Source organism: Dermochelys coriacea, chromosome 3, assembly GCF_009764565.3.
Source record: "Dermochelys coriacea isolate rDerCor1 chromosome 3, rDerCor1.pri.v4, whole genome shotgun sequence".
NCBI lineage: Eukaryota > Metazoa > Chordata > Testudines > Dermochelyidae > Dermochelys > Dermochelys coriacea.
The window spans coordinates 1,370,780-1,396,514 of NC_050070.1; the positions used below are offsets into that span (position 1 = coordinate 1,370,780).

General features: G+C 53.6%; 2 protein-coding genes across 25 annotated transcripts in view; both read right to left on the reverse strand.

Moving 5' to 3' along the window:
* AGBL5 (AGBL carboxypeptidase 5) overlaps positions 1-16,610 on the reverse strand; it is a 49,493-nt gene extending 32,883 nt beyond the window's left edge. For 10 of the 21 annotated variants that reach the window (XM_043509956.1, XM_043509954.1, XM_038395767.2 and 7 more), the window contains exons 1-5: positions 16,492-16,577; positions 15,563-15,667; positions 14,209-14,507; positions 13,349-13,520; positions 10,258-10,424 (exon numbers count right to left, since the gene is read on the reverse strand). In XM_043509956.1, coding sequence (XP_043365891.1) covers positions 10,258-10,424; positions 13,349-13,520; positions 14,209-14,435 — 566 coding nt within the window. In that variant the 5' untranslated portion in view covers positions 14,436-14,507; positions 15,563-15,667; positions 16,492-16,577. Of the gene's footprint in view, positions 1-10,257; positions 10,425-13,291; positions 13,521-14,208; positions 14,508-15,562; positions 15,668-16,491 lie in introns of those variants that run through there. The other 11 variants (XM_038395764.2, XM_038395759.2, XM_043509952.1 and 8 more) reach the window with 9 other exon arrangements.
* Positions 16,611-20,664: 4,054 nt separating this feature from the next.
* TMEM214 (transmembrane protein 214) overlaps positions 20,665-25,735 on the reverse strand; it is a 41,927-nt gene continuing 36,856 nt past the window's right edge. For 3 of the 4 annotated variants that reach the window (XM_043509958.1, XM_043509957.1, XM_038394924.1), the window contains 4 exons: positions 25,498-25,591; positions 25,068-25,236; positions 24,339-24,490; positions 20,665-23,357 (listed from right to left, as the gene is read on the reverse strand). In XM_043509958.1, coding sequence (XP_043365893.1) covers positions 23,231-23,357; positions 24,339-24,490; positions 25,068-25,236; positions 25,498-25,591 — 542 coding nt within the window. In that variant the 3' untranslated portion in view covers positions 20,665-23,230. The remainder of the gene's footprint in view (positions 23,358-24,338; positions 24,491-25,067; positions 25,237-25,497; positions 25,592-25,735) is intronic. The other variant, XM_038394920.1, reaches the window with a different exon arrangement.

Genomic DNA, 25,735 nt, shown 5'->3' on the forward strand with positions numbered 1-25,735 from the left:
ATGAAAAACAGATCCTTTCCAAATAACCTGCTCTCTTTCTTTGATGAGATCACAGGTTTGGTTGATAAAGGTAATAGTGTTGACCTAGTAGACTTCTCTAAGGCATTTGACTTGGTACCACACGACATTTTAATTAAAAAACTAGAATGATATAAAATTAACCTGGCACACAGTAAATGGATTAAAAATTGGCTAACTGGTAAGTCTCAAAACGTATCTGTAAGCAGAGAATCATCATCAAGCGGGAGTTTCCAGTGGGTTCCCAGAAGGATCAGTTCTTGGCCCTATGCTATTTAACATTTTTATCAATGACCTGGAAAAAAAATAAAATAATCATTTATAAAAGTTTGCCGATGACACAAAAACTGAGGGAAATGGTAAATAGAGAAGAGGACAGGTCACTGAATCAGAGCAATCTGCATCACTTGGTAAGCAGTGTGCAAGCAAAAAATATTTACATCTGGCTGTATTAAAATGCACATGTACATCTAGGAACAAAGAACGTCAGGAATTCTTACAGGCTGGGGGACTCTATCCTGGCAGCAGAGACTCTAAAAAGGATTATGGGAGTTGTGATGGATAATCAGCTGAAAACGAGCTCTCAGTGCAAAGCCGTCGCTAAAAGAGCGAATGCCATCCTGAGACACAAAGAGGGGACTTGAGTAGGAGTCGAGTGGTTATTTTACTTCAGTATTTGGTTCTGGTGCAACCTCTGCTGGAAGCCTGTGTCCAATTCTGGTGTCTCCAATTTAACGACATCATTCTTGAATTGTGGAGTGTGCAGAGAAGACCCACAAGAATGATTCTATCATTAGAAAACCTGCCTTATAGCCATAGACTCAATAGACTGAGTTTCTTGAGTCTAACAAAGAGAAGGTGAAGGGGTGACTTGATCCCAGTCTGTAAGTACATACAGGGAGAACAAATCTTTGAGAATGGGGGCTCTGAAATCTATCAAGAGAAAGGTCTAACACAATCCAAGGGCTGGAGATTAAGTCTAGACAAACTCAGACTGGAAATAAGGTGTAAATTATTAACAGGGAGAGTCATTCACCACTGGAATGTTTTTCCAAGGTTTGCTAGATTCTCCATCACTGACAATGTTACGACTTCTCCCTGGCTTCAGGCTCTTTCTGTTGAGCCCTTTCTCACTCTGTGTGCCTGGCCATATCTCTCCCTCAGCCCTTGCCCGCTGACTAACTGCTCTAGAATGTTTAACACTTCTGTAAACGTCAGTTTATGTCTCTGGTTTATCCTTCCGTCTCCCCAACACTCTCTTCCTCATCTGGTCTATCATCCCTCTGTCCTTCCCCACCCCCAATTCCATTTCACATAGACTTATTCTTTTCCTGGGCTTTTTGATCTCAGCAATACTCCTGTCCTCCCTGACCCTCTCCTCCCCCAAGGAGCATCTAGGCACCAGCTGATCTGAAGGATTTTTCCCTCTGAGCTCTGGTGAGAGCAGCCCAGAGACCCTCCCATCACCTAGCCAGCCCCTATGGATGGCCCAGCCCCATGCTCCTCCATCGGTCGTGCTCATTTTGAGGCCTCTGCCGGGGAGGCTGTAACTTCTGCTAATGCCTGAGAGCAGGGAAGTGGAAAAGTCAGGTGAAGTGTCTGCTCGGCTGTTGCCCCAATGCAGGGATGCACTGAGAGGCCAAAGACCAAGTCAAAGGGAAGGGGAGCAGCTCGATCAAGCTGCCCCGGGGCCAATCCTCTGGTGCCTCTCTTTTGGATGTCTATATGATCTAGGTTTCAGAGTAGCAGCCGTGTTAGTCTGTATTCGCAAAAAGAAAAGGAGTACTTGTGGCACCTTAGAGACTAACAAATTTATTAGAGCATAAGCTTTCGTGAGCTACAGCTCACTTCATCGGATGCATGGTGAGAGTGTGGAACACAGCTGGAAGCATGATTCAAAACAGACTGAGCTACTGAATTCAAAGGGAGGTGTGGAGAGGGAAATCCTGATGGGCAGTGCAGAGCCCTGGGGAGGGAGCCATCAGTCCAGAACACATGCAGAAGGCAGGAAGCCCACCATGCAGTCATGCATACAAGCAATGTACATGCCTAGAGTCATCTCTGGCGCCAGCATCCAGCAGGACTCAATCTGAAACAGAACCATGACATGAAAAATCCCAGGTAACAGAACACAAGGGATGTGGAGGGAGAGCTGGTACCTAAGCATCAAAGTGGTGTTTTGCCCTGCTACTGGTTTGTCACTATCCACTGTATAACAAGATGGGGGAAGGGATGTAGGTGAGTGGTGGTCTAATGTCCCCAGGAACCTTCAGGCAGGGGGGCACCAGGCATCTGATACCCAGCCCACTTGCTTCAAAACAGAAGGAGGTGAGAATAAGAAAGAGATGAAGGCAGTCACCATGACAATGCCGTTATCAGCCTGACAGATCACGTGTTGCCAAGGACAACAGATCAGATATGAAAGAAAACGAATCCTTAACAGCAAAAGGGCCCACCTCATTGCAAGGGCCCAATCAGAGGGCTCAGATTCAGCCCAAGGTTCTTCAAGGAATTCAGGCCAAGGATCAATGTGACACAGCGGGGGGGGGGGGGGAAGAGATGATATGCTGACCTGGGAAAGTGGCAGGGGAGTTTCACTCCCTGCAGATGGGATACCTGAGAGCCTGTAACCTGAGCCAGGAGGGGGAGGTAACACCTCTGCCCTGGGAATGTGGACAAAGGCTGCAAGAGAAAGCTTGCTGGGGGGGGAAGGGGCGGGGGTTAGTTTCAGTTTGGTGCTGGATGGTGGAACACAGGGAACCCCAGGGCTGGATTCTAAGCTCCCTGTTCCCCCAGAAGGACTTGACTGAGGGGTCCTGGTTGTACCCCAGCTCTGTTTTAGACTGTGTTCCTATTGTCCAATAAACCTTCCGTTTTACTGACTGGCTGAAAGTCACAGTGAATCCCAGGAAGAAGGGTGCAGGCCCCGGACTCCCCCACACTCCGTGACAACTGGTGGCAGAGGTGGGATCTACTGCACCCCATGAACGATGCTTCCTGCAGTAAGTGACTGGGGAACAGTAAAACGAAGGGGGATTGACGGGGATCAGGCGTGCTGAAGATTCAGAGAGAGACGGTTTCAGAGGTGGTTAACCCTTGGGAGCGTGTGACCAGAGAGAAGGACTTTTGCAGTAACAGGGTCCCCCGGGGAATTGCAGCGAGCGGTCCCAGGGGGGGAGGAGTCTGCAGCTCGACCCTGGCAAAGAGGTGGTGACCTCAAGAAGGACTGGCACCCTAAGGGTTCTTCCTGAAAAGCGTTGAAAGCTGCCCAGGCCTACGAGTGGCCAGCAGGGAGATGTTTGCTGAACGCCTTAAGAGCAACCTGGTGGAGCTGTGCAGGCAGAGGGGGCTGTACATTGGGAGGTCCACCAAGGAACAGCTGATTGCCCAGTTGGAGGAGAGGGATTGCTTGGATGACCCGATCCCTGTCCCTGAGGGAAGCCGCCCAGTGGATGCAGCATGGGCCCTGGGGCCTGACCGGGCTGGGAGGGGTCAGACTGCTGCAGAGGACATCCCAAGACCCTGCCTACCTATGCCTGGGGGAGGGGTTGGGGGAAGCCCAGTAAATACGGATCCTCCCAGCGGAACTCCCCATCCCTGGAGTGGAGGCGGCTTGAATGGGAAAGGGAGATGAAAATGAGGGAGCTGGAGGATCATGAAAAGCAGCATCAGCATGAGCGGGAAGAGAAGGAGAAACAGAGGCAGCATGAACTGGAACTGGCCAGGCTGAGGAGCAGTGGGGCCCAGCTGCGGTGAGTGAGGGGGGACCCAAGACTGCAAGGAGCTTTGACAAGTGCTTCCTGGCTCAGCATAAGGAGGGGGAGGACATAGATAGCCTTCTGACAGCCTTTGAGAATGCCTGCGAGATGAACAGGGATGACCCTGCAGACAGGCTCGTTTCTCACCCCTTTACTGGACCCCAAAGCCATGGAGGCGTACAGCCGAACGAAAGGGGCGGAGGCAGAAGACTACGAACTGTTCAAAAAGGCCCTGCTCCGTGACTTTGGGCTGACTCCTGAGATGTACCGGAAAAGGTTCCGGAGTCAGCGTAAAACGCCTGAGGTCACATACCTACAACTGGTCAACCGAATGCAGGGATATGCCCGCAAGTGGACAGCTGGGGCCCAAGCTAAAGAGGACCTGCTTGACCTAATTGTACTGGAGCAACTGTATGAGTGGTGCCCTTCCGACCTGAGGCTGTGGTTGGTGGACAAAAAGCTAGAGAACCCACAGCATGCAGGGCAGCTGGCCAACGAGTTTGTGAACAGTTGGTCCGGGGGTAGCAGGGAGGAGTCCCAAAAGAACAGGCCTCCACGATGCAAAGAGAGTCACCATGGGACCTCCCGATGAGGAAATATGGAGAACCCCCTCCCAAGGGGAACGCCTGGCGTCGGGAACCCTTCAACCTGCTAGAGGGGACCAATGTGACCTGAGCTGCTATCACTGTGGCCAGAGAGCCCACGTATGGACCCAGTGCCCCAGGCTCAGGGACAGACTGAGCAGACCCAACCTACCCAGGGTTAACTGGACCCAGCTGGACGAGGGGCAGACGACCCAGGCAAGGGGGGCTGCCAGCTTACCACCTGCTCAGGAGGGAAGAATACCCCCGGCCAGCTCCACCTGAGGACTGGAGGCTCTGGACTCAGGGTTCTTGGTTTACAGGGTGGGCGTGGGGCTGTCCCTCTGGAGAGAGTGCCTTGTTCCCCTGGAGGTGGATGGGAGGAAGGTCAATGGATACTGGGATACGGGCGCGGAGGTGATGCTGGCCTGGCCTGAGGTGGTTACCCCAGATCGAATGGTGCCCAACACCTACCTGACCCTGATGGGGGTGGGCGGGACCCCATTCAAGGTGCACGTGGCAAAGGTACACCTGAAATGGGGGGCCAAGGAAGCCACCAAGAATTTGGGGGCCAAGGAGGGCACCACCATTTCCCCACTGAGGTTTGATGCGGGGGGACCTAGAGGATTGGCCAAGCAACCCCCAGACCACCCTGGTCATGACCGGCGAGGGGCACTGCGCCCTGACCTTGGGGAGGGTACCACACCGCAGGCCCAGGACCCTACCCTGGTGGGGAGGGAGCTCTGAGGGGCACGGCTCAGAGAGGCTGTGGCCTCAGACGCGGCCAATGAGAGAGAACCGGGCCCCATCCCTTCCCAGCCGCTGAGTTCCAGAAAGATCCCTCCTTGTGGAAGCTCAGGGACCTGGCCGAACTCAGTGTGGTACGGACCATGAGGAGAGGTTGCCAGGAGAGGTGGGAGAAGGGGTTCCTGTACCGAGAATGGGCTCCCCCAGGGGAAGTGGAGGCCTGTGGGGTCAGGAGGCAGCTGGTGGTACCCCAGAAGTATCGCCGCAAGCTCCTGTACCTGGCCCATGACATCCCCCTCTCAGGGCACCAGGGAATCTGGCGCACCCGGCAGAGGCTGCTGCAGAACTTTTACTGGCCCGGGGTCTTTACCACTGTCCGGCTGTATTGCCGATCCTGTGACCCCTGTCAGAGGGTGGGGAAGGCCCGGGACAAGGGGAAAGCGGCTTTGAGACCTTTGCCCATCATAGAGGAACCTTTCCAGAAGGTGGCCATGGACATAGTGGAGCCTCTCAGCAAGACGACCTGGTCGGGGAAGAAATACATTCTGGTAGTGGTAGATTTTGCCACCCGCTACCCCGAGGCAGTACCCTTAGCTTCCATTGAAGCAGACACCATGGCAGATGTGCTGCTGACCATCTTCAGCTGAGTGGGGTTCCCCAAGGAAGTCTCGACAGACCAAGGACCCAACTTCATGTCGGCCCTGCTCCGGTGCTTATGGGAAAAATGTGGGGACCAGCACAACTGGGCCTCAGTGCATCACCCCCAGTCCAATGGGCTGGTGGAGAGGTCCAATGGGAAGCTAAAGATGATGCTGAAAACCTTTATGAACTAGCACCCACAGGATTGGGACAAGTACTTACCTCACCTGCTGTTCGCATACAGGGAGGTACCCCAGGAGTCTACCGGATTTTCACCTTTCGAACTGTTATATGGCAGGAGGGTGAGGGGCCCCCTGGACTGGATGAGAGACGAATGGGAGGGGAAGGCCACTCCCAGTGGAGAGTCAGTGGTGGAGTATGTCCTGATCTTCCGAGAGAGACTTGCTGAACTCATGGGCCTGGCCAGAGAGAATCTGGCCAGAGTCCAGAAGAAGCAGAAGGTCTGGTATGACCGCACGGCGTGGACCTGCGCCTACGCCACTGGGGATCCGGTGATGGTTCTCATCCCCGTGAGAAAGAACAAACTACAGGCCGCCTGGGAGGGCTCTTTCAAGGTTGTCAAGCAGCTAAATGAGGTAAACTATGTGGTGGAGCTGTCGAACCGGGTGCACCACCGCCGGGTGTACCATTTAAATATGGTGAAGCCATATTATGACAGGGGGAACGTGGTGTTGGCCGTGTGTGGACATTGGGAGGAGCAGGGAGATGACCCTTTAGTAGATTTATTCCCTGGGACCAGAGCTGGTTCACCCCTGGAAACAATTCCCCTCTCAGATCAGCTAACCCCTGTCCAGCAAGCTGAGATCAGGGGGGTGCTGCATGCGTACCGACAGCTGTTTTCCAATCGCCTGGACGCACTAATCTGACTGTCCACCGGATGCAGACTGGATCGCACCCGCCGATAAGATGCTCCCCCTTCCGAGTCACAGGGAAAACTGCTCAGGACCTGGAAAGAGAGGTCAGGGACATGCTGGCTTTGGGGATCCAGCCATCTGCCAGCCCTTGGGCCTTGCCGGTGGTGCTGGTCCCCAAAAAGGACGGGTCGATCCGGTTCTGTGTGGACTATCAGAAGCTCAATGCCATCACTGTATCTGATGCCTACCTCATGCCCAGGCCTGATGAGCTCCTAGACAAATAGGGAGGAGCTTGGGCCTTACAAAGGGCTACTGGCAAGTGCCGCTGGATGCAGATGCCCGGTTGAAATCAGCCTTTATCACCCCTCTGGGGCTCTATGAGTTCCTGACCCTGCCTTCGGCCTCAAGGGAGCGCCGGCCACCTTCCACCGCCTGGTGGATCAGCTACTGAGGGAGATGGAGAGTTTTGCCGTGGCGTATATTGATGACATCTGTGTCTTTAGCCAGACCTGGGAGGACCATGTGTCCCAGGTTAGACAAGTGCTGGACTGACTCCAGGAGGCTGGGCTGACTGTAAAAGTGGAGAAGTGCAAAGTGGGTAATGGCTGAAGTATCTTACCTGAGCCATCGATAGGGAGCGGCCGCCTAAAGCCGGAACCAGCTAAGGTGGAGGTGATCAGAGACTGGCCCGCTCCCCACACCAAAAAGCAGGTCCAAGCCTTTATTGGGTTGGCAGGATACTACCGAAGGTTTGTGCCCCGCTTTAGCGCCATAGCCACCCCCGAGCTATGCAAGAAGGGGAAGCCAGACAACGTGGTCTGGACCAAGCTGTGCCAGGAGGCTTTCCGGGCGCTGAAGGAGGCTCTGGCCAGTGGCCCAGTTCTGGCAAACCCAGACTTTGACAAACCCTTTATAGTGTTCACCAACGCCTCACACATGGGACTGGGGGCGGTGTTAATGCAGGAGGATGAAAGGGGGAGAGACATCCCATCATGAGCAAGAAGTTGCTACCCCAGGAGCAACACTACGCAGCTATTGAGAAGGAACACCTGGCCATGGTGTGGGCCCTCAAGAAACTAGAGCCAGATCTCTTTGGGCGACACTTCACCGTGTACCGACCACTATCCCCTGACCTGGCTGCACCAGATGAAAGGAGCCAACGCCAAACTCCTGAGGTGGAGCCTGCTCCTGCAGGATTATGACATGGACGTGGTCCATGTGAAGGGAAGTGCCAAAATGATAGCGGATGCGTTGTCCCGGAGAGACTGGTCAGAGTGACCCCGCTCAGTTCAGTCTCGAAGGGGGGGAAAGAGATGTGACGCAGCAGGGAGCGGGGAGCGCTGACCCGGGAAAGTGGCAGGGGAGTTTCACTCCCTGCCGATCGGATACCTGAGAGCCTGTAACCTGAGCCAGGAGCCGGAAGTAGCACCTCTGCCCTGGGAATGTGGACAAAAGGCTGCAGGAGAAAGCCTGCGGGGGGGGTGGGGGGGGTTAGTTTCAGTTTGGTGCTGGATGGTGGAACATAGGGAACCCCAGGGCTGGGATCTAAGCTCCCTACTCCCCCAGAAGGACTTGACTGAGGGGTCCTGGTTGTACCCCTAAGCTCTGTTTTAGACTGTGTTCCTATTGTCCAATAAACTTTCCATTTTACTGGCTGGCTGAGAGTCACAGTAAATCCCAGGAAGAGGGGTGCAGGCCCTGGACTCCCCCACACTCCGTCACAATCAGCATAGGACACAGGAGCAAGTGCTGGCTGACACTGCCTGAAAGGGCCCTTTGCAAGCAGTGTTCTAAGAGAAGCAAGACATGTTGAAAGTTCCAGACAGGCTCTCTCAGGAGGGCTGGATGCCAGCTTCAGAGGCTGGAGATATGACATGAGCACAGGCAGAGAGGGTCAACAAACACCGCTCCGAGAGTGCAGAGTTCTCCCTCCAACCCCCAGAACGTCCATTCAAGAGATTCCCAACACTCAGATGAAGGCAGGAATCCAAGGAAAATATGCAGAATGTCTGAATTCAACAAGCCTGCCCACCATTCCCTTAAAGCACCCAGGGCAGGCTAGGACTGGTTCCCTACAGTGCGACAGGAGCAGACAGGTTGCTGTTGGCCCTTCTAGTCAGGTGTCCTGCCATGGGCACCACCCCAAGACCTGAGCTTTCAAGAGGACAGTCACTCTTCCAAAGCAGCAGAGAAGTCTGGTCTAGGATCAGGAGAGAGAAAACTTGCTCAGCCAAAAGGAAAAGGCAGCTCCAGATTCCCAAGGAGATCCCCACGGCCCCAGGGAGGGGGAGAGAAGCAGCAGGAAGCACAACCAAGTATCACACAGGGATTTCCCACTCACCGGCCTGGCAGAGCGGGGAACACTGGTGTTATGAGGCCAAATTCATCTCTAGTGCAACGCCATGGACTTCAGCAGCATGGAATGAATTTGCCCCAGTGAGCGTAACTCTCAGGCTGGGTATGTAAACACAGAGCAAGTGGCTGGATTCATAGTCCAGTTTCCTCTCTCTTCCTAAAGCTACAAGAGAGCTCTCTGCTCCTGCTGCTCCGGCTCCTGCACACCCTGTCAAACCAGGGCCTAAGGCAGGCCGGGGCGGTCATGGAACTGCAGCTCTTTGTGCTCAGAGACCACAGGCTTCATGTGCCAACATCAACTGCCTTTTCATAGCCAGCTGATCTCTTCTATTCCCTGAAACCTCCCTGGGAAGCCATCAGTAGAGGAATGAAATTCACAAGGACACCGACGAGTGAATGCCTTTGATTTGCCTTGAAATAAAGAACTACTTTCTGCTTGCATAAGGAAAATGATTTAGGATTATAACAGCAGAGTATGGAAGAGCCTCCGGGCCAGGAAGCAATGGAGGTGGGAGAGACTGCAACACAGAACAGCTTGGCAGAGATCAGAATTAGCTTCTGAGAAAGGGAGCAAAGCAATTCCCAGAAACAGGGGAGAATCTTTGGTGCAAGCGCCATGCAGCCAGAATACCTGGGGCTCACGATCAGCCCCAGGAGGTATGGACCTCCCCTGTGATCGGGCTGCCAAGGGAAGGGAAAAGGTCTGTGTGAGATGATGTTCTGCAGCCAGGAAGCTAAAAAGGAATGAAGCCTTTGCCTAGCCAGGTCTCCTAGAGCCCCTCTAAAAAGGCAGCATCTGTCACCTCTTCTCCTCAGTCTGAAACAACGCCAAGGCTGCTACAGAACCCCAGCTGCCTGTCCCCTACACTTGGGTCCCAGACGGCTGAGAGCTATGGAAATTCGTGATCCACTCTGGACCCACCCACAGGAATGCATGGAAGCTGGTCTGATCTTGGGATGATAGAGAATGCTGTTCCAGGAGGAGACCCGAAATAAAGCCAAAAGGGCACCCTCTGCTCACTTGCCCACTCACCAAGAACCACTCATTTGGGAGCCAAGCAGTGCAGAGAAAACGACCATGGCTGCTCATTCCAGAGCTGGAGATGAGAGACATGAGCCCACGGCAGCTAACAAGAGGGCAGCTGGCACAATTATCCCAACTCCCCACCCAGGCAAGAACCACTGCAAAAGGGGTGGAGGACACCGTACATTTGAACAGAGACAAAATGTCAAGGCTGGGGGAAGACAGGCAGAGAAAGAGGGGGTAACAAAGGTGGTCCGCACCTGCTGGGTGACATGTATTTACACTCCTCAAAGCGGCTGTCCAGATGTGCCAGCATCTCCTGGCATTCCGTGTATGAGAAGGGGTAACAGAAGGCAAAGTAGGTGGTGGCCCCACGGTACTCCAGGAAGCGGTGCACAAAGGACAGCACAAACTGGGTCTCCATCATCTGGGACAGACACACACAAAGCAGATGCTGAGCGGCTAGCATAGCTCCCAGGAGCAGAGAACCACAAGTATGCACAGTCATCCCCCTGGGGGCACACGGCATGGCATATATGGCTACTGGCTGGCATCCTACAAGTCATCTCATTGTACCTAAAAACATGCCCATTTTACCCCCAGCTCTACCATTATAACTAGTACTATAATCACCACTAAACAGTGGCTGCAGCTTTGCAGTCAAACTCACAATCAAAGCAGCTTCCAGTCTATGTCTGCTCTGAATCCCTGAGCAGCCCAGACACCACCTCCAAGAAAAACAGGCTCTGCCTTACTGGATCAGACATTTGGTCCATCTAACTTTGCTGCCTCCCAACAGCAATGGCCAAGACCTGAGACTTCAAAGGACAGTGAAAAGCCCCAAAACGCACCAGGCCATTTGTGCAAAACTGTCCAGGAAAGTACAAGGGACTCCTTCCTGTCCCCTTGGTGATCTGCTGAGACCCGAAGTCTGAAATACTGTTAGCCCATCTGTGACAAAATGGGAGTATTCTTAATGTTTTGTCTGAATACTGCGTATGTGCCTCAGTTTCCCCCATATGTTACTCAAGCATCTAGATGGTGGGACAAGAGTGTGTGATCATTGCAGAGACCCTTAGAGGGCAGGTGTGACCGCCTGGGCACAGACAATGGCCAACACTCTGAATCCTGGCAACTGACAGCCGGGGCCCATCCTCTGCAAGAGCCAGCTGGAGAACAAAGTGAGAGCTGGAGGCCCGGTGCCCTGTTTGCTCGGGAAAGAGACAAAGGCCGGAGGATGGCAAACTGGGCATGACAGAGGCTGGTCATTCGGCAGTTGGGGGACTGAAGAGGGGACAGTTCAGGGTTTGGAATTGTGCCCTCCCAGGATGGACTTTGAAGAATGTTTCTAATTTCCATGCTAACAAGTTCTGTTCTACGCTGTGTTCCCAACAACTAATAAACCTTCTGTTTTCCACACTGGCTGAGAGTCACTGATGGCTGCAGAGTTGGGGTGCAGGGCCCCTTTGGGGTGTGTAAGGCTTCCCCAGGTGTCCCACCCAGGTGTCCGATCACTGCAGGGAGCTCACAGTGTGAACAGGGGGTTGAACACTCCGAGGTCAGACCCAGGAGGCACTAAAGCCAAGGAGGTTTGGCCTAATGAGAACGTGCCTGGAGAGGAGACATTCTGCATTCAGAGCTGTTCCAGAGCACCGAGACTCAGACTCCATGACACCATCTGAACATGTTCAGCTGCAAATGATGATGTCATCTAATTATCCAACTCCAGTCTAAATTCAGCTGCAACATCCCACCCCTTCCATAAAATATTTTCTGACAAGGTTAAATGCCCAAGCATTTGGAGCTGGTTTTTGGGTGAAGGAAAAGCATGGAAATAGGACAGGCCACCTCAGGAAATCTGCAATGGAATTAAGAGCCCTTTCAACTCTTGGTTGCTTGCTAAAACAAACCAAGCTCAGAGTAACAGTCACCAAGAGTCACAATCCAAGGGTTACTGGTTTTCAGTCCATCTCCAGCAATAACTGTACACATAAAGACAAGCCTCTCCAAAGGCCAAGTGCCGGATGAGCCAAAAGACCAAACTCCCTGCAAAGGGGTGCATTTCACGGCAGGGGCATGGCACGCTAATGAAGCGGTGCGTGTCAGTGTGACTGCTGTCCTGCTGCTACCCAGGCTGTATCTCCACCAATCCTCCAGGGACTCTCAATCTAGCAGTTTTCAATTCACGTTTTTTTTTTTTAAATATGGAACTATCTTCATCGCATTTCAGTTCGGAAGGCTGTTTCCCAGCTATTGTTACAACTGAAGAATTAAGAGAAAAAAATATCTTCAGTTGCAGAAGGAGTTTCCTGAGCGTGACACTGGTAAACCAGGTGCCAGCTCTTGCCAAGACTGTAAGCGTCAGCTGAGCACTGACAAATTCATACCTGGAAACTAGACCAGCTCACCTGTATATTAATATTGTTCAAGATGGGTGCTGAACTTGTAAGAATGTGTTTAGTATCTATAAAATGCTTGTGAGTTGCTGCCTGCATTAGCCTGTCTCCTGTGCTATATGGGAATAAGTAAGTTTTGCTTTACAGGTGTAAAAATGCCTGCTCTGAACTTGTGAACCTAGGCAGGAAAAGTGACCCCACACCATCCAGAACTATCAAGACTAAATGGGCCACCATGGAACATCACAACACAAAGACTCATATAATGGCTTTCTTACAACCGTGAGGGTCTACATGCATCCCATCAGCTTGAGTTCTGGAAGAGGGAACTAGAGATAGTTAACAAGAAAATTTTTCAGCTCTTTGCTATTTGAACTCTTACAAGGGCTGAAGCAAAGAAACAAAAAGCAGAGATCCCCAGGGTCACCCTGGGTTAGCCTTAAAAAGACATTCAGTTCTGACAGATTACAACATCTATGTCACCTTGTGGAACCACAGAATGAACTCATGTGTGTATCTATGTTGCCTGCTTTAATCTGTAAATAACTCTTTTTTCCTAATTAATAAATCCTTAGTTAGTTTACTATAGGATTGGCTACCAGTGTTTTCTTTGGTGTGAGATCTGAAATACAAATTGATCTGGGGTAAGCAACCTGAATATTTTGTGATTTTTGGTATAAGTGATCATTTATCACTAAATCCAGCTTGGCTGGGTGGCAAGATAGACTGGAGTGCCCATGGGGAATGTCTGTGACTCCATGGTGAGACTGTTACAGAGACCCAGGGAGTTCACATCTTCCTTTACAAAGTTACACCCTCTCTTACATGCTGCTCACTGAGCCAAAGAGAATGCTAAAAAGAGTCACAAAGCTGCAGACAGGACCTGACCCCAACGCACCAATCCACCGTCAACTCCACGCAGCATCATCCCCCGATGCGCTCACTGCACGGATACCTCGAAGGTGGGCCGCTCCCGGATGCGCTCCCAGCGGGGCCTGACAGGCAGGGTCCTAACGAAAGGAGACATGCCTTGGGAATAGAGTTTGCTCTGCTTGTTCATGTTCACAATGTTGATTTTGATCAGCTTGCCTGGAGCTCCTCCCTTCACACTGAAATAAAACCAGGATCTGAAAAGGACACAGAGGGACCAGGTCAGTCTGTCAGCTGAGTAATCGAGCTGACATTCTCTCCCACAGACAGACTCTGTCTGCCACCCCACAACTACTCTGGTGCTAGGGCACGAGCACTGGCAGTAAGGTCAGAACCCGAATGGGACTCCAGCATTAAGTCACCTCAGCAACCTCAGGCCTCCCGTAGTAAGAGTGCAGCATAATCAGAGAAGTGGGCATGTAAAAGTGTCTCCCTTTTCTACAAAGCTACCCAAAGCAGCTCAACCACATGGGTCTCTAGGGACTTGAGGGACAGATTCCTTCCCCATTAGCCCTGCAGAAGCTGACTGTGCTACAGGAGAACCTGAATACTAGTCTGCCATGGGTATCATCCCCAGAATTGCCAGCTAAGCATCCTCCTGCGAGAAGCTTTACTATTAACCTGGATGCAAGAGGCAGTGAGGCCCCAGAGAGATTCTCAGAGTGCCAGAGCAGGAGCTCTCTTTGGTTTCTCCGTGCTCTTTATGCACTTTGCAGTAGAAAGGTTCATGCTGTCATCAGCACTGCACATGGATAGAAGGAACAGAGCCACATGCTAAAAACCTGCCAGAATTGGCATGGCTCCAGCTGTTAGCTCATGTTGGCCTTGTCTCCTGGAAGGAAGGCTCATCAGGAGATGCTCCACCATCCTCCCAAGCCCCTTTACCTGTTCCCATTTTCATACTCCGTTTCAGCACAGTCGGGCTTGGTCCACACATTGAATGCATAGTCAGCCGCGGGCAGGGAGCTGCCAAACACAGCAGACACAGTGCTGCTGCTGCTGTTCCCAGCTACGTCCCCTTCTCCTTCCTGGTGTTCCACCTTCTCCACATGAGCCAGGTTCCCCGAGTCAAACTTGGAACTGAACAAGAGGCCGCCGCAGCGTATCTCCATGTTTAGCCCCCCACTGAGAGTGCGATTTCATCCTCTTGTCTGCACCAAGGCTGCTGCGGGGCTGTCCTTGAGCTGAGGAGTGCAGAAAACAACCCAACAATTAGAAGCTCCTCCCTCATGGTACCTGCCTGGTTCCAGGGCCCCATTCTATGCCCTCATGGAGACCCACAAGGATTTGCTACAAAAACCTGAATTGAGCTATCAAGTTATACCCCTGCACAAATTGCACAGCACACCACTTCTTGCCAGAATACTTGGCCACCCACACACCTTCCCTTGCCTCCAGTTTGTTCAGCTCAGGCTCCACATGGGGCCTGAAGTGAGACTGGAGGCTGTCTGGGGCAAGGACTGTTTTTCTATTTGTCCTGTACATAAGCAGCCACCATTCAGCACTGTAAAAGCAGTCGGTATGCTTCCACAGCACCTTTTATCCTTAAGGACCCCACAGCATTTAGCAAACTTAAATTGACACATATCAGCAGGAGCCGCTGGGAACTCACTGCTTTGGAATCTCAGGCCACTTATTTAGGTGCTTAAATATGGATTTAGGAGCTGAACTTTAGGCACCCACTTTTGAAAATCTTAACCAAAGAATAACAATAATATCTGTTGAGAGGGTGTGAAGAGAAGGTAGAAAGAAAGAAAACAGTTAACAATGTTGCCAAACCTAGGAAAGACAAAGAGCTTAATTATAGCTCCTACAGAAAGGGACACCCTCAAAGACAGAGAGGTCCTCTCTTTTCTCCTGACAGCAATCTGAGAGGAAACCATTGACAGACTTGTGAAATGAACACAAGAAATCAATCCACCCCTGAAATCACCAGAAATGGATTTAGTCTAAAGGCTTTATATGCTGAAGACATTGTATATAAAAATGACCTTTTTTTGTGTGTGCAGAGGGGGGACAGGGGAGGAGAGTAAGAATCTAAGAAGGTTTCTGGACATAATATTTCCACAAATGAGCAGATCACATTCACACATTTGCAAGAGACAGCACTGAGCTCCAAAACTTCAGGATGAAATCAAAGTTGAAGCTACATGGTTCGCCTCCCTATGAGCCAATCAGCTGTGCTGCAGCAAATGGGCCAGGCCAGTTAGAGGTCAGCTCAAGGTATCCCATTTGTTACCTGCTGGATGAAACAGGCTTCCAAATACAGATGTTTTGCTAGTGGATCCTCCTCCCTCCTGCTTTTTACGCTTCTAAGTACAAATCATTGTTCAAGCTGGCCAACCTATGGGGTGAAACACAACACGATTCAAAGGCACTTAGATATTAAGGTGTTTGATCTTACCTAATAACCTAGATCAAAAGGCAGCAACCCGATACTGATGAAAAAGGGAGCACTCTTCACACTAGCTCTTTGGGAAGCAGGGGACACAGATGTCTCCCCGTGGTGCAGAACAGTAGGTGGAGCGTGTACTGGTCCACCGAAGCATCTCTCCAGCCTGGACAGGGAAGACACGCCAGACCCCAAATTCACCCCATCCCTGTCTGCCAGACGATGTTCAGGCCAATCCCTCACACCTGGGGAGAGCGGGAATCGATGCTGTGCAGATTGCCCTAGGACTTCAAACCGAGCCCAGCTCTGGCTGCAGCCAGACCTGTTCCCGACATGGCGCCACTCCCGCGGGGCCGGGATTCAGCAGCGCAGCCAGGCGAAGGACATGGCGGGGCGCGCTGCAGGCTCCAGCCCGGGGAGCAGCGCGGACCCCCCTTCTCCGGGGCGGGATTGATCCTGAGACCCTTGGGCCCGGGGGCTCCGTGGCCCGGCTCCGGGCCCGGACACAGCAGGGAGCGGGCCTGGCGCTGGGGTCCCGCGGCCTGTCACACGTGCGCAGCCCCGGACTCGGAGCCGCGGGGACCGGAGTCTGGCGGGGGGGACCCCGGAGCGCGAGTCACATTGTCCCAGACAAGCCGGGGGGCGGGGGCAGGAGACCGGCCGCTGGACGTGGGGCAGATGCGCCGAGCGCGCGGAGGGGGGGGGCGGGCGCGGGACAGTTGGGATCGCTCGTGCTACCAGGCTCCGGCAGAGGAGCCACCGCCGGCGTCTCTCACCTCCCCCTGCCGGGCCCCGCTGCGCGCGCCGCCCTGCTCCCCGGAGCCCGGCCCCGCTCGGGACCCAAACAACGGCCGGCCAGACAACAACAACGCGCCCGCCCATTGGCCGCCCCCCCGTCAGAGCAACGCGCCCGCCCATTGGCCAGCCCCCTCCCGTCAGAGCAACGCGCCCGCCCATTGGCCGGCCTCTCCCGTCAGAGCAACGCGCCCGCCCATTGGCCGCCCCCCGTCAGAGCAACGCGCCCGCCCATTGGCCGGCCTCTCCCGTCAGAGCAACGCGCCCGCCCATTGGCCAGCCCCCTCCCGTCACAGCAACGCGCCCGCCCATTGGCCAGCCCCCTCCCGTCACAGCAACGCGCCCGCCCATTGGCCAGCCCCCTCCCGTCAGAGCAACGCGCCCGCCCATTGGCCAGCCCCCTCCCGTCAGAGCAACGCGCCCGCCCATTGGCCGGCCTCTCCCGTCAGAGCAACGCGCCCGCCCATTGGCCAGCCCCCTCCCGTCACAGCAACGCGCCCGCCCATTGGCCAGCCCCCTCCCGTCAGAGCAACGCGCCCGCCCATTGGCCGCCCCCCGTCAGAGCAACGCGCCCGCCCATTGGCCGGCCTCTCCCGTCACAGCAACGCGCCCGCCCATTGGCCAGCCCCCTCCCGTCAGAGCAACGCGCCCGCCCATTGGCCAGCCCCCTCCCGTCACAGCAACGCGCCCGCCCATTGGCCAGCCCCCTCCCGTCACAGCAACGCGCCCGCCCATTGGCCAGCCCCCTCCCGTCACAGCAACGCGCCCGCCCATTGGCCAGCCCCCTCCCGTCAGAGCAACGCGCCCGCCCATTGGCCAGCCCCCTCCCGTCACAGCAACGCGCCCGCCCATTGGCCAGCCCCCTCCCGTCACAGCAACGCGCCCGCCCCTGGGCTGGCTACACGAAGGGGAGGAGCGAGCCGCAAAGGGGCGGGGCTCCGGCGCTTTAGGTTTTGGCTGCCCGGGGAAGGAGCGATCCGCGGGTTCGAGCCCCGCGGGGGAGCGGGTCTCGGCTCCCGGCTCCACGTGCCCCGCAGCCACACGCGCCCTCCAGTCTCGGGTGCCCCGGCTTTGTCTACACGGGAGGAGGTGCGGAATTGACTGGAAATGGGTCTCGGCCAGTTGGTGCCGCCCTGCCCCGCGGGGCTGCCGGAGGCCAGGGGAGACTCCGCGAGCCGGGGGCCTGGCAGCGATTGCTTTGGGGGGGAGCCACGCACCCCAAAAGAACAGCAGGACGTGAGGCACCCTAGACACTCGCACCCTGATTAGAGCCTCAGCTTCCGTGAGCTGCAGCCCCCTTCACCGGATGCGGGCCGCGGACGGCACAGGGCGGAGAGTTATAGACACAGAGCCCGTGAAACAAGCTCTGTATGCAAAGCGGACATCAAGAACTATAACATTCAAAAACCACTGGGAGAACACTTCAATCTCTCTTTTACACAGAGACTGTCCAGTTGGACCAATGTCCATGGCAGGGGGCATTGCTGGCACATGATGGCATATATCACATTGGTAGATGCGCAGGTGAACGAGCCTCTGATAGTGTGGCTGATGTGATTAGGCCCTATGATGGTGTCCCCTGAATAGATATGTGGACAGAGTTGGCAACGGGCTTTGTTGCAAGGATAGGTTCCTGGGTTAAAAGAAAAGGAGGACTTGTGGCACCTTAGAGACTAACAAATTTATTAGAGCATAAGCTTTCGTGAGCTACAGCTCACTTCATCGGATGCATTTGGTGGAAAAAACAGAGGAGAGATTTATATACACACACACAGAGAACATGAAACAATGGGTTTATCATACACACTGTAAGGAGAGTGATCACTTAAGATAAGCCATCACCAGCAGCAGGGGGGGGAAGGAGGAAAACCTTTCATGGTGACTAGCAGGTAGGCTAATTCCAGCAGTTAACAAGAATATCAGAGGAACAGTGGGGGGTGGGGTGGGAGGGAGAAATACCATGGCGAAATAGCCATCGCTCTCTCAGATCTTGGGAGACAGACCAGTCCTTGCTTACAGACAGCCCCCCAATCTGAAGCAAATACTCACCAGCAACCACACACCACACAACAGAACCACTAACCCAGGAACCTATCCTTGCAACAAAGCCCGTTGCCAACTCTGTCCACACATCTATTCAGGGGATACTATCATAGGGCCTAATCACATCAGCCACACTATCAGAGGCTCGTTCACCTGCGCATCTACCAATGTGATATATGCCATCATGTGCCAGCAATGCCCCTCTGCCATGTACATTGGCCAAACTGGACAGTCTCTACGTAAAAGAATGAATGGACACAAATCAGACGTCAAGAATTATAACATTCAAAAACCAGTTGGAGAACACTTCAATCTCTCCGGTCACTCGATTACAGACCTGAGAGTGGCTATCCTTCAACAAAAAAACTTCAAAAACAGACTCCAATGAGAGGCTGCTGAATTGGAATTAATTTGCAAACTGGATACAATTAACTTAGGCTTCAATAGAGACTGGGAATGGATGAGTCATTACACAAAGTAAAACTATTTCCCCATGGTATTTCTCCCTCCCACCCCACCCCCCACTGTTCCTCTGATATTCTTGTTAACTGCTGGAATTAGCCTACCTGCTTGTCACCATGAAAGGTTTTCCTCCTTTCCCCCCCCCTGCTGTTGGTGATGGCTTATCTTAAGTGATCACTCTCCTTACAGTGTGTATGATAAACCCATTGTTTCATGTTCTCTGTGTGTGTGTGTATATAACTCCCTCCTCTGTTTTTTCCACCAAATGCATCCGATGAAGTGAGCTGTAGCTCACGAAAGCTTATGCTCTAATAAATTTGTTAGTCTCTAAGGTGCCACAAGTACTCCTTTTCTTTTTGCGAATACAGACTAACACGGCTGCTACTCTGAAACCTGTTCCTGGGTTAGTGGTTCTGTTGTGTGGTGTGTGGTTGCTGGTGAGTATTTGCTTCAGATTGGGGGGCTGTCTGTAATCAAGGACTGGTCTGTCTCCCAAGATCTGAGAGAGCGATGGCTCGTCCTTCAGGATAGGTTGTAGATCCTTGATGATGCGTTGGAGAGGTTTTAGTTGGGGGCTGAAGGTGATGGCTAGTGGCGTTCTGTTCTTTTCTTTGTTGGGCCTGTCCTGTAGTAGGTGACTTCTGGGTACTCTTCTGGCTCTGTCAATCTGTTTCTTCACTTCAGCAGGTGGGTATTGTAGTTGTAAGAATGCTTGATAGAGATCTTGTAGGTGTTTGTCTCTGCCTGAGGGGTTGGAGCAAATGTGGTTATATCGTTATATAACACTTCAATCTCTCCGGTCACTCGATTACAGACCTGAGAGTGGCTATCCTTCAACAAAAAAACTTCAAAAACAGACTCCAATGAGAGGCTGCTGAATTGGAATTAATTTGCAAACTGGATACAATTAACTTAGGCTTCAATAGAGACTGGGAATGGATGAGTCATTACACAAAGTAAAACTATTTCCCCATGGTATTTCTCCCCCCCCACCCACTGTTCCTCAGATATTCTTGTTAACTGCTGGAAATGGCCTACCTTGCTTGTCACCATGAAAGGTTTTCCTCCTCCCCCGCCCCTCCCCCACTGCTGGTGATGGCTCATCTTAAGTGATCACTCTCCTTACAGCGTGTATGATAAACCCATTGTTTCATGTTGTGTGTGTGTGTGTGTATATATATAAATCTCCCCTCTGTATTTTCCACCAAATGCATCCGATGAAGCGAGCTGTAGCTCACGAAAGCTTATGCTCAAATAAATTCGTTAGTCTCTAAGGTGCCACAAGTCCTCCTTTTCTTATAGTGCTGACTGTCTCCGAGGGGCTCTGCTGAGCATGGTGGGTGGCAAATGCAGAGGAGAGTAAAGCTGGGGGTGCCAGAGGGCAGCCACAACAGATCAAGAGCAGCAAGAAAGCCAAGGCTAATTAAACTCTTCCTTTGAGCTTTGGCTTCTCCCCACAGGGAGCTCTGGCCACAGGTCTTTGATCCACAGGACACTGGGAAGGAGCCCTCTTTGCAAACACTCCTGTATGGCCAGGGGAGGGATAGGCCTGCCCCAGTTATTACAGTCCCCACTGACCAGATCCCAGAGCTGTTCCCCCTCCACGACCACCAAGGGCAGTTTTCTAAATGAAGGACAGTGCAGGGGCGTAGATCAAATAGTTTCCTTTATTTCATTTGAGAAGAGTCATACACAATTTAAATTATTTGGGTCCTGCAACCTTTGGAATTCTATTAGCAGACAGGAACACGGGCAGCTGTGTGACTCTCCTTCTGGTCCCGTCACAGGTGGCAAGAGGGGATCTTGGATACAGGCAAGACTCCAGGCTGGCAGGAGGCAGTAAACAGGGCATGCATGGCAAGGCACTCCCCAAGGAGAGCACACCTCAACAAGACATAGAAGCATGGAGAAGTGAGGCCCCTGCCACACCCGTCCCCGCAGAGAGTCCTCACACTGGCACCCAGCACGCCCTGTGTCTCCAGCGATGGAGGGTTTGGGGTGTTGGGAAAACTCCGTAGCAGGCTGCAAAGTGCAAGGAGGCAGGGAAGGAGCCAGGCTTTCCTAGACTACCGGAGCAGCAGGACTGCACTGAGCTGGCTGATCCTTTGGGGGACAATATGGCTCAGACTAGGCAGTGGGTTCACCAAGCAGCCTCCGCTGCTCCCCACCAGGGCTCAGCTCGGTTAATATGGCTTTTACAGACATGCCTGAGCATCTCCCCGCCCATTAGTCACCCCGCTCCGACTCTTCTCCCGTCTAGGCTGATAGCCAAGAGCCTCTACCCTGCAGCAACAGCCTCACCCCATCCCCAGTGTCTAAGGGAGCAGCCAGGGCCTCTGCTGCTCAGACTGCCAGCCGGGGGCTAGCTGCTGCTTCTGGCCGGGGGGCTAGCGGTGGTGATGGAGACTGGCCCTGGAGGACAGGCTGGCTGAGACCCTAGCTGTTCATTTCACAGAGGGCCTGTTGCTGGGCACAGAGAACAAGAGGCTAAAGAGCAGGCTGTTCCCTTGAACCTGCAGCTAGTCGAGAGGAGGATGATCACTGCTGCAGTCTAGGACTGAGAATCCCCCAGCCCCAGGCAGGGCTGGGGGCAGGAGATGGGTGCGGGGAGCGCAGAAGCACCTCGCTCTGCCAGTGGAATGAGACCCGCTCCAGACCTCTCCACCCAGCGGCCAGGTGACACTATTCACACTCTGCTCCTGCTTGTGCAAGTTGGGGTAGAGTCTGGCTCTGGTTAGATCTTATCCCAGGCAGGAGAGCAACCTTCCCGCAGAGAGACTGGTCCAGCTGGCTGGGGAGAGAACAGCTCTTCCTCCTGCCACAGGCTCTGGGCCTCTTCTCCCCCTCCAGTGCCAGGAGAGCTGCGCCCGCCAGGACTCCGGCCCCTCCTGGGAGGGTTTAAGAAACCAACAGGAGGGGAAGGTCCAGTCTGATACGGAGAGACAGGCTGCCCGACAGGCCCAGGGGCAAGGAATACATGAAATGAACAAAACTCCCCCTCTCGCCTCCCTCCTGAACTGGAGCCTGAATCCGTTCTGCTCCGATGGAAAATACCTTCCCCAGGGCTTCAGGGCCTGGCTGCCAAAGCCAGACGTTACTGAGCCTGGCCCGCAGCCGGCTCCAGCACGGGCTCAGCAGCCAGCCGAGAACTGGAGCACCCTCGGTAAGGCATCCCACGGGAGTTGGGTTTGGCTCCCCCTTTGGGTCACTGGAGAGGTCCTCTAGCAGTGGGTGTGGCTTGGGGAGTCAGGGCCCAGCACTCCCTCCTGATCCCAATGGCCAAAGCAGAGCGATGCCTGCTGGGGACTGTAGTCCCCAAGGCCACGCTGCCACCTTCAGTGGAGGGTAGAGTTGCTCTGTTCCACATTGCAGCTCCTTGGAAAGCTGCCAGCACATCCCCATAGCTGTTAGAGTTTGGGGGGCTGCTAGGAACAATCGACACGTTGTCAATGCAGGTTCACCCTGCCCGAGATGGGCTCTGAACGGCTGCCCCCTGGGCAGGGCAATGGATCAGAGCAAAGTAGGTGACCTGAGGCTGCATGGCGAGATTCAGCAAACTAAGTGACAGTGGTTTGGCCCGGGGGAGTCAATCGGGAAGCGAGCTCGTGTGCTGCTGCCACTGCACCTCAACACCAGACACCAACACCTTTGAAGAGGAACAGACGGTCCATGCATTGAATTCAATGGAATGCATCTGTCTGTCAACTCATCTGGGACAATAACATCCCAGTGGCTGGTCCAAAGCCACATGAGCTGAGCGGGGAGGGCTGAGTCCACATGGGAGGGGAGAGGCACGAGGCTAGCCTGGGCAGGCAGGCAGGCAGAGATGTATATGTGCTGCCATGTGCACACCTGAGCCCCCACCCTGTGCGGGCTGCTCTTCCGGATAACATCACTGCTAAGACAGCAAAGCACAGGGCCCGTTATAGGGCCAGGCCAAAGTAGAGAGGCACAGACAGCCACTCACTTGCCAGAGTTATGGGCCAGGGGTGAGGGAGCTGGACATGAATAACCAAAACTAAATCACAGGGTGCATAAAGCTTGGACATGTCACCCCAGGGAAAACCTCCCCAGCTACCCCCGCCTCTCAACAGGCACAGACACCTGCTCCAACCCCTCAATGCAGGCTACACTGAAAACACACTGTCCTTCGTCACTATACAAGAGGAGATTAGTGACGCGAACGTTGTCCCCAATGCTCCAGAGAGCCAGGCTCTAGTGTCCAGAAATCATGGCCAAGGCCCAGTTCTTGACCGCTAGTGTTGTGTTTTGCAGGTATATCCAGGAGGAATAGGTGAAGCTTGTCAGATGTTTTCTCATGCAATCCCATGACACTTCTCCACTAGAAGAGTAAGGAGACCAGGTTATAGGCTAACAGTTTACAGACAGCTGCTGAGCAGACTAAGGGCAGCAAATGCAGCTGTCTCACACCCACGCAAGCCACTAAAGGGGACAACTGAAATCTACTGCAGGGAAAGTCCACTCCCCAGTTCATGCACAGACGCCATGCACAAAGTCAACAGGACTTCTCCGGCATTCCCTCGACCCCACCAGGCAAACGCCAACACCTCTGCTTGCTAGTCTGTGCCTGGCCACTCACGAAGGGCAGTAAGAAAATAAATAGCTCGGCTCCAGTGGAGATGAGCTCCAGCACAAAGCCCTGAAGAATCAAACATACAGAATCATCTGCCTTGCTCCGGACAGCTGCAACTTCTGGGGCATTTCACATCACACCCGAATTCATGTACCTGAGGGTGTGCACTCCCAGCGCCCAGCAGCAGAGTCCATGACAAAGAGAAGTTTCTGGGCTGGGCAGTATTTTAGCCAGAGGGCAAAAAGCCAGGGGGATTCTGGAGGAAGGATGGACAGGCTTGTGGCCAAGGCCCCGGACTGGGAGATCTTGGATCAAGCCTCAGTTCTGTCACTGACTCCACATGTGAGCTCAGGCATGTGCCTTAATCCAAGTCTCGCTCCATCTCTGGGAACAGTGATCACTAACGCTGCCCCTTCCTCCGCTCTGTTCCGACTGTAAACTCGTCAGGGCCGGGACCGTGTCTTACCACGTGCCCACCGCCTAAGGGGGCTTCAGGCACTACCTCAATGCCCACTAATCACTCCCCTGGCTCTAGTTCGAACATTCCCCTTTTACAGACTCGTACGTGGACCAAGAGAATTACTCTCAAACTGCTCCTGTTCCTTCTAACCAACGGTAGACGGGCCTGACCCCTGGGACAATGGAGCCTCCCCACCTTTTGACCCAAAGCTCACAAACAAGACGAAAGGAACAAGAACAAAAGCTGATCAAGCGGCCAGCGCTGCTCACTTGCAAGCATCCACACAGAGCTCCCATCCCCGCTCGAGGGCTGCCCCTGTGGATTCCAGCGCTGGCAGCAGGCAGCTCTGCAGGAGGAAGAGTAACAGCTCCTTGATGCATTCAGCAAAGTGCAGCACGAAGTCCGGAACCCAGGCCTGGAGCTGAGAGCGAAGGGGCAGAAAGCGGTTTGCTTAGCAGGGGCAACGTGCTCTGCCAAAATCTATCCACCTGGCTCACGTCAGACCAATTCCACGCGGGCTGCAGCCATCAACACCCGGTCAGTTAGAGCAAACCGTGGGCTGCAAGGGCTCTCTCTTGTCTGGGAAGACAAAGCTTTTCACTAACCCCCACCTCGCTAAATCCAACGGCTGCTACAGCTTTGGCAACTACAGCAGCTTCCCAGCCGGGGACGTAGCTGCAGTAGGCAGTGCCCCACCCCCACTGGGACTCACACTGCCACGGGCCTAGTTTCCTGGGGCTAATTCAGATCCCCACATCCAGGCACAACGGGGCATCCCTCAGACACCCCTGAAAGACAGGTGTCTATCTTCAGCGCTATTGCCAGAGACAGCTTGTTCAACAGCCTGAACTGTCGTACGCTACAACTGCCCCCTCCTGTCACACGTGCGCTCTGAAACGCGTGTGACCTGGTGTCACTAACCAGAACAGGCAGTTCTCTGCAGCAGGTTTCTACCTCCTGAGCTGGTGAGCAGGCAGCTAATGCAAATTCTTCCTTACCCACTCAATGAACCAGGGCAGGTTGTCTTTGACCCACAAGATCTGAGAGGAACATTTCCCAGAGACGTAAACTGCAGTCTCGTTGGTCTTTGTCCAAACCAGTTTCAGGTTTGGGCCCAACACCGTCAGCACTTGGGAATAATAAACAGGGACATTCCTCTCCAACCAGCTGGAAGAGAGAAGGCAGCTAGCATCAGTATCTGAATAGCAAAGGCAATTGGGGAAATGGAACCACAGTGAAATCTGCGTTTTGAGATCAGGCAAACGGTGGGGGGGGCTGTAAGGTTGTATTAGGAACCTTGGGGACCATTCACGAGTGGCTTTCCAAGACAAGGGGATTTCCTAATGACTGTGATCTTCAGTGCATTAGTAACCCCACATGCATTCATGCTCATTTGGCCCCTTTGCTTAATTAAAAACTGTCACTGACCTGTATCCTTCCAGGGAGTAATGGGACACTTTATTCCAGGCTTGCTGGGAGACCGACAAGATGCCCGAGGAGCGAAGGATGTGAGCAGAAGAAGCTGGAAAAGAACAGTTGACTTTGGGAGAGGAATTTAGACAAGGGTTGGCCTGATTTCCCAAGCCACAGTGCCTGGCAGCGGGCAGCGCTCAAACACAGCATGCTGCGCTCAAACACAGCATGCTCTGCAAGCTCTCCTCCTGTG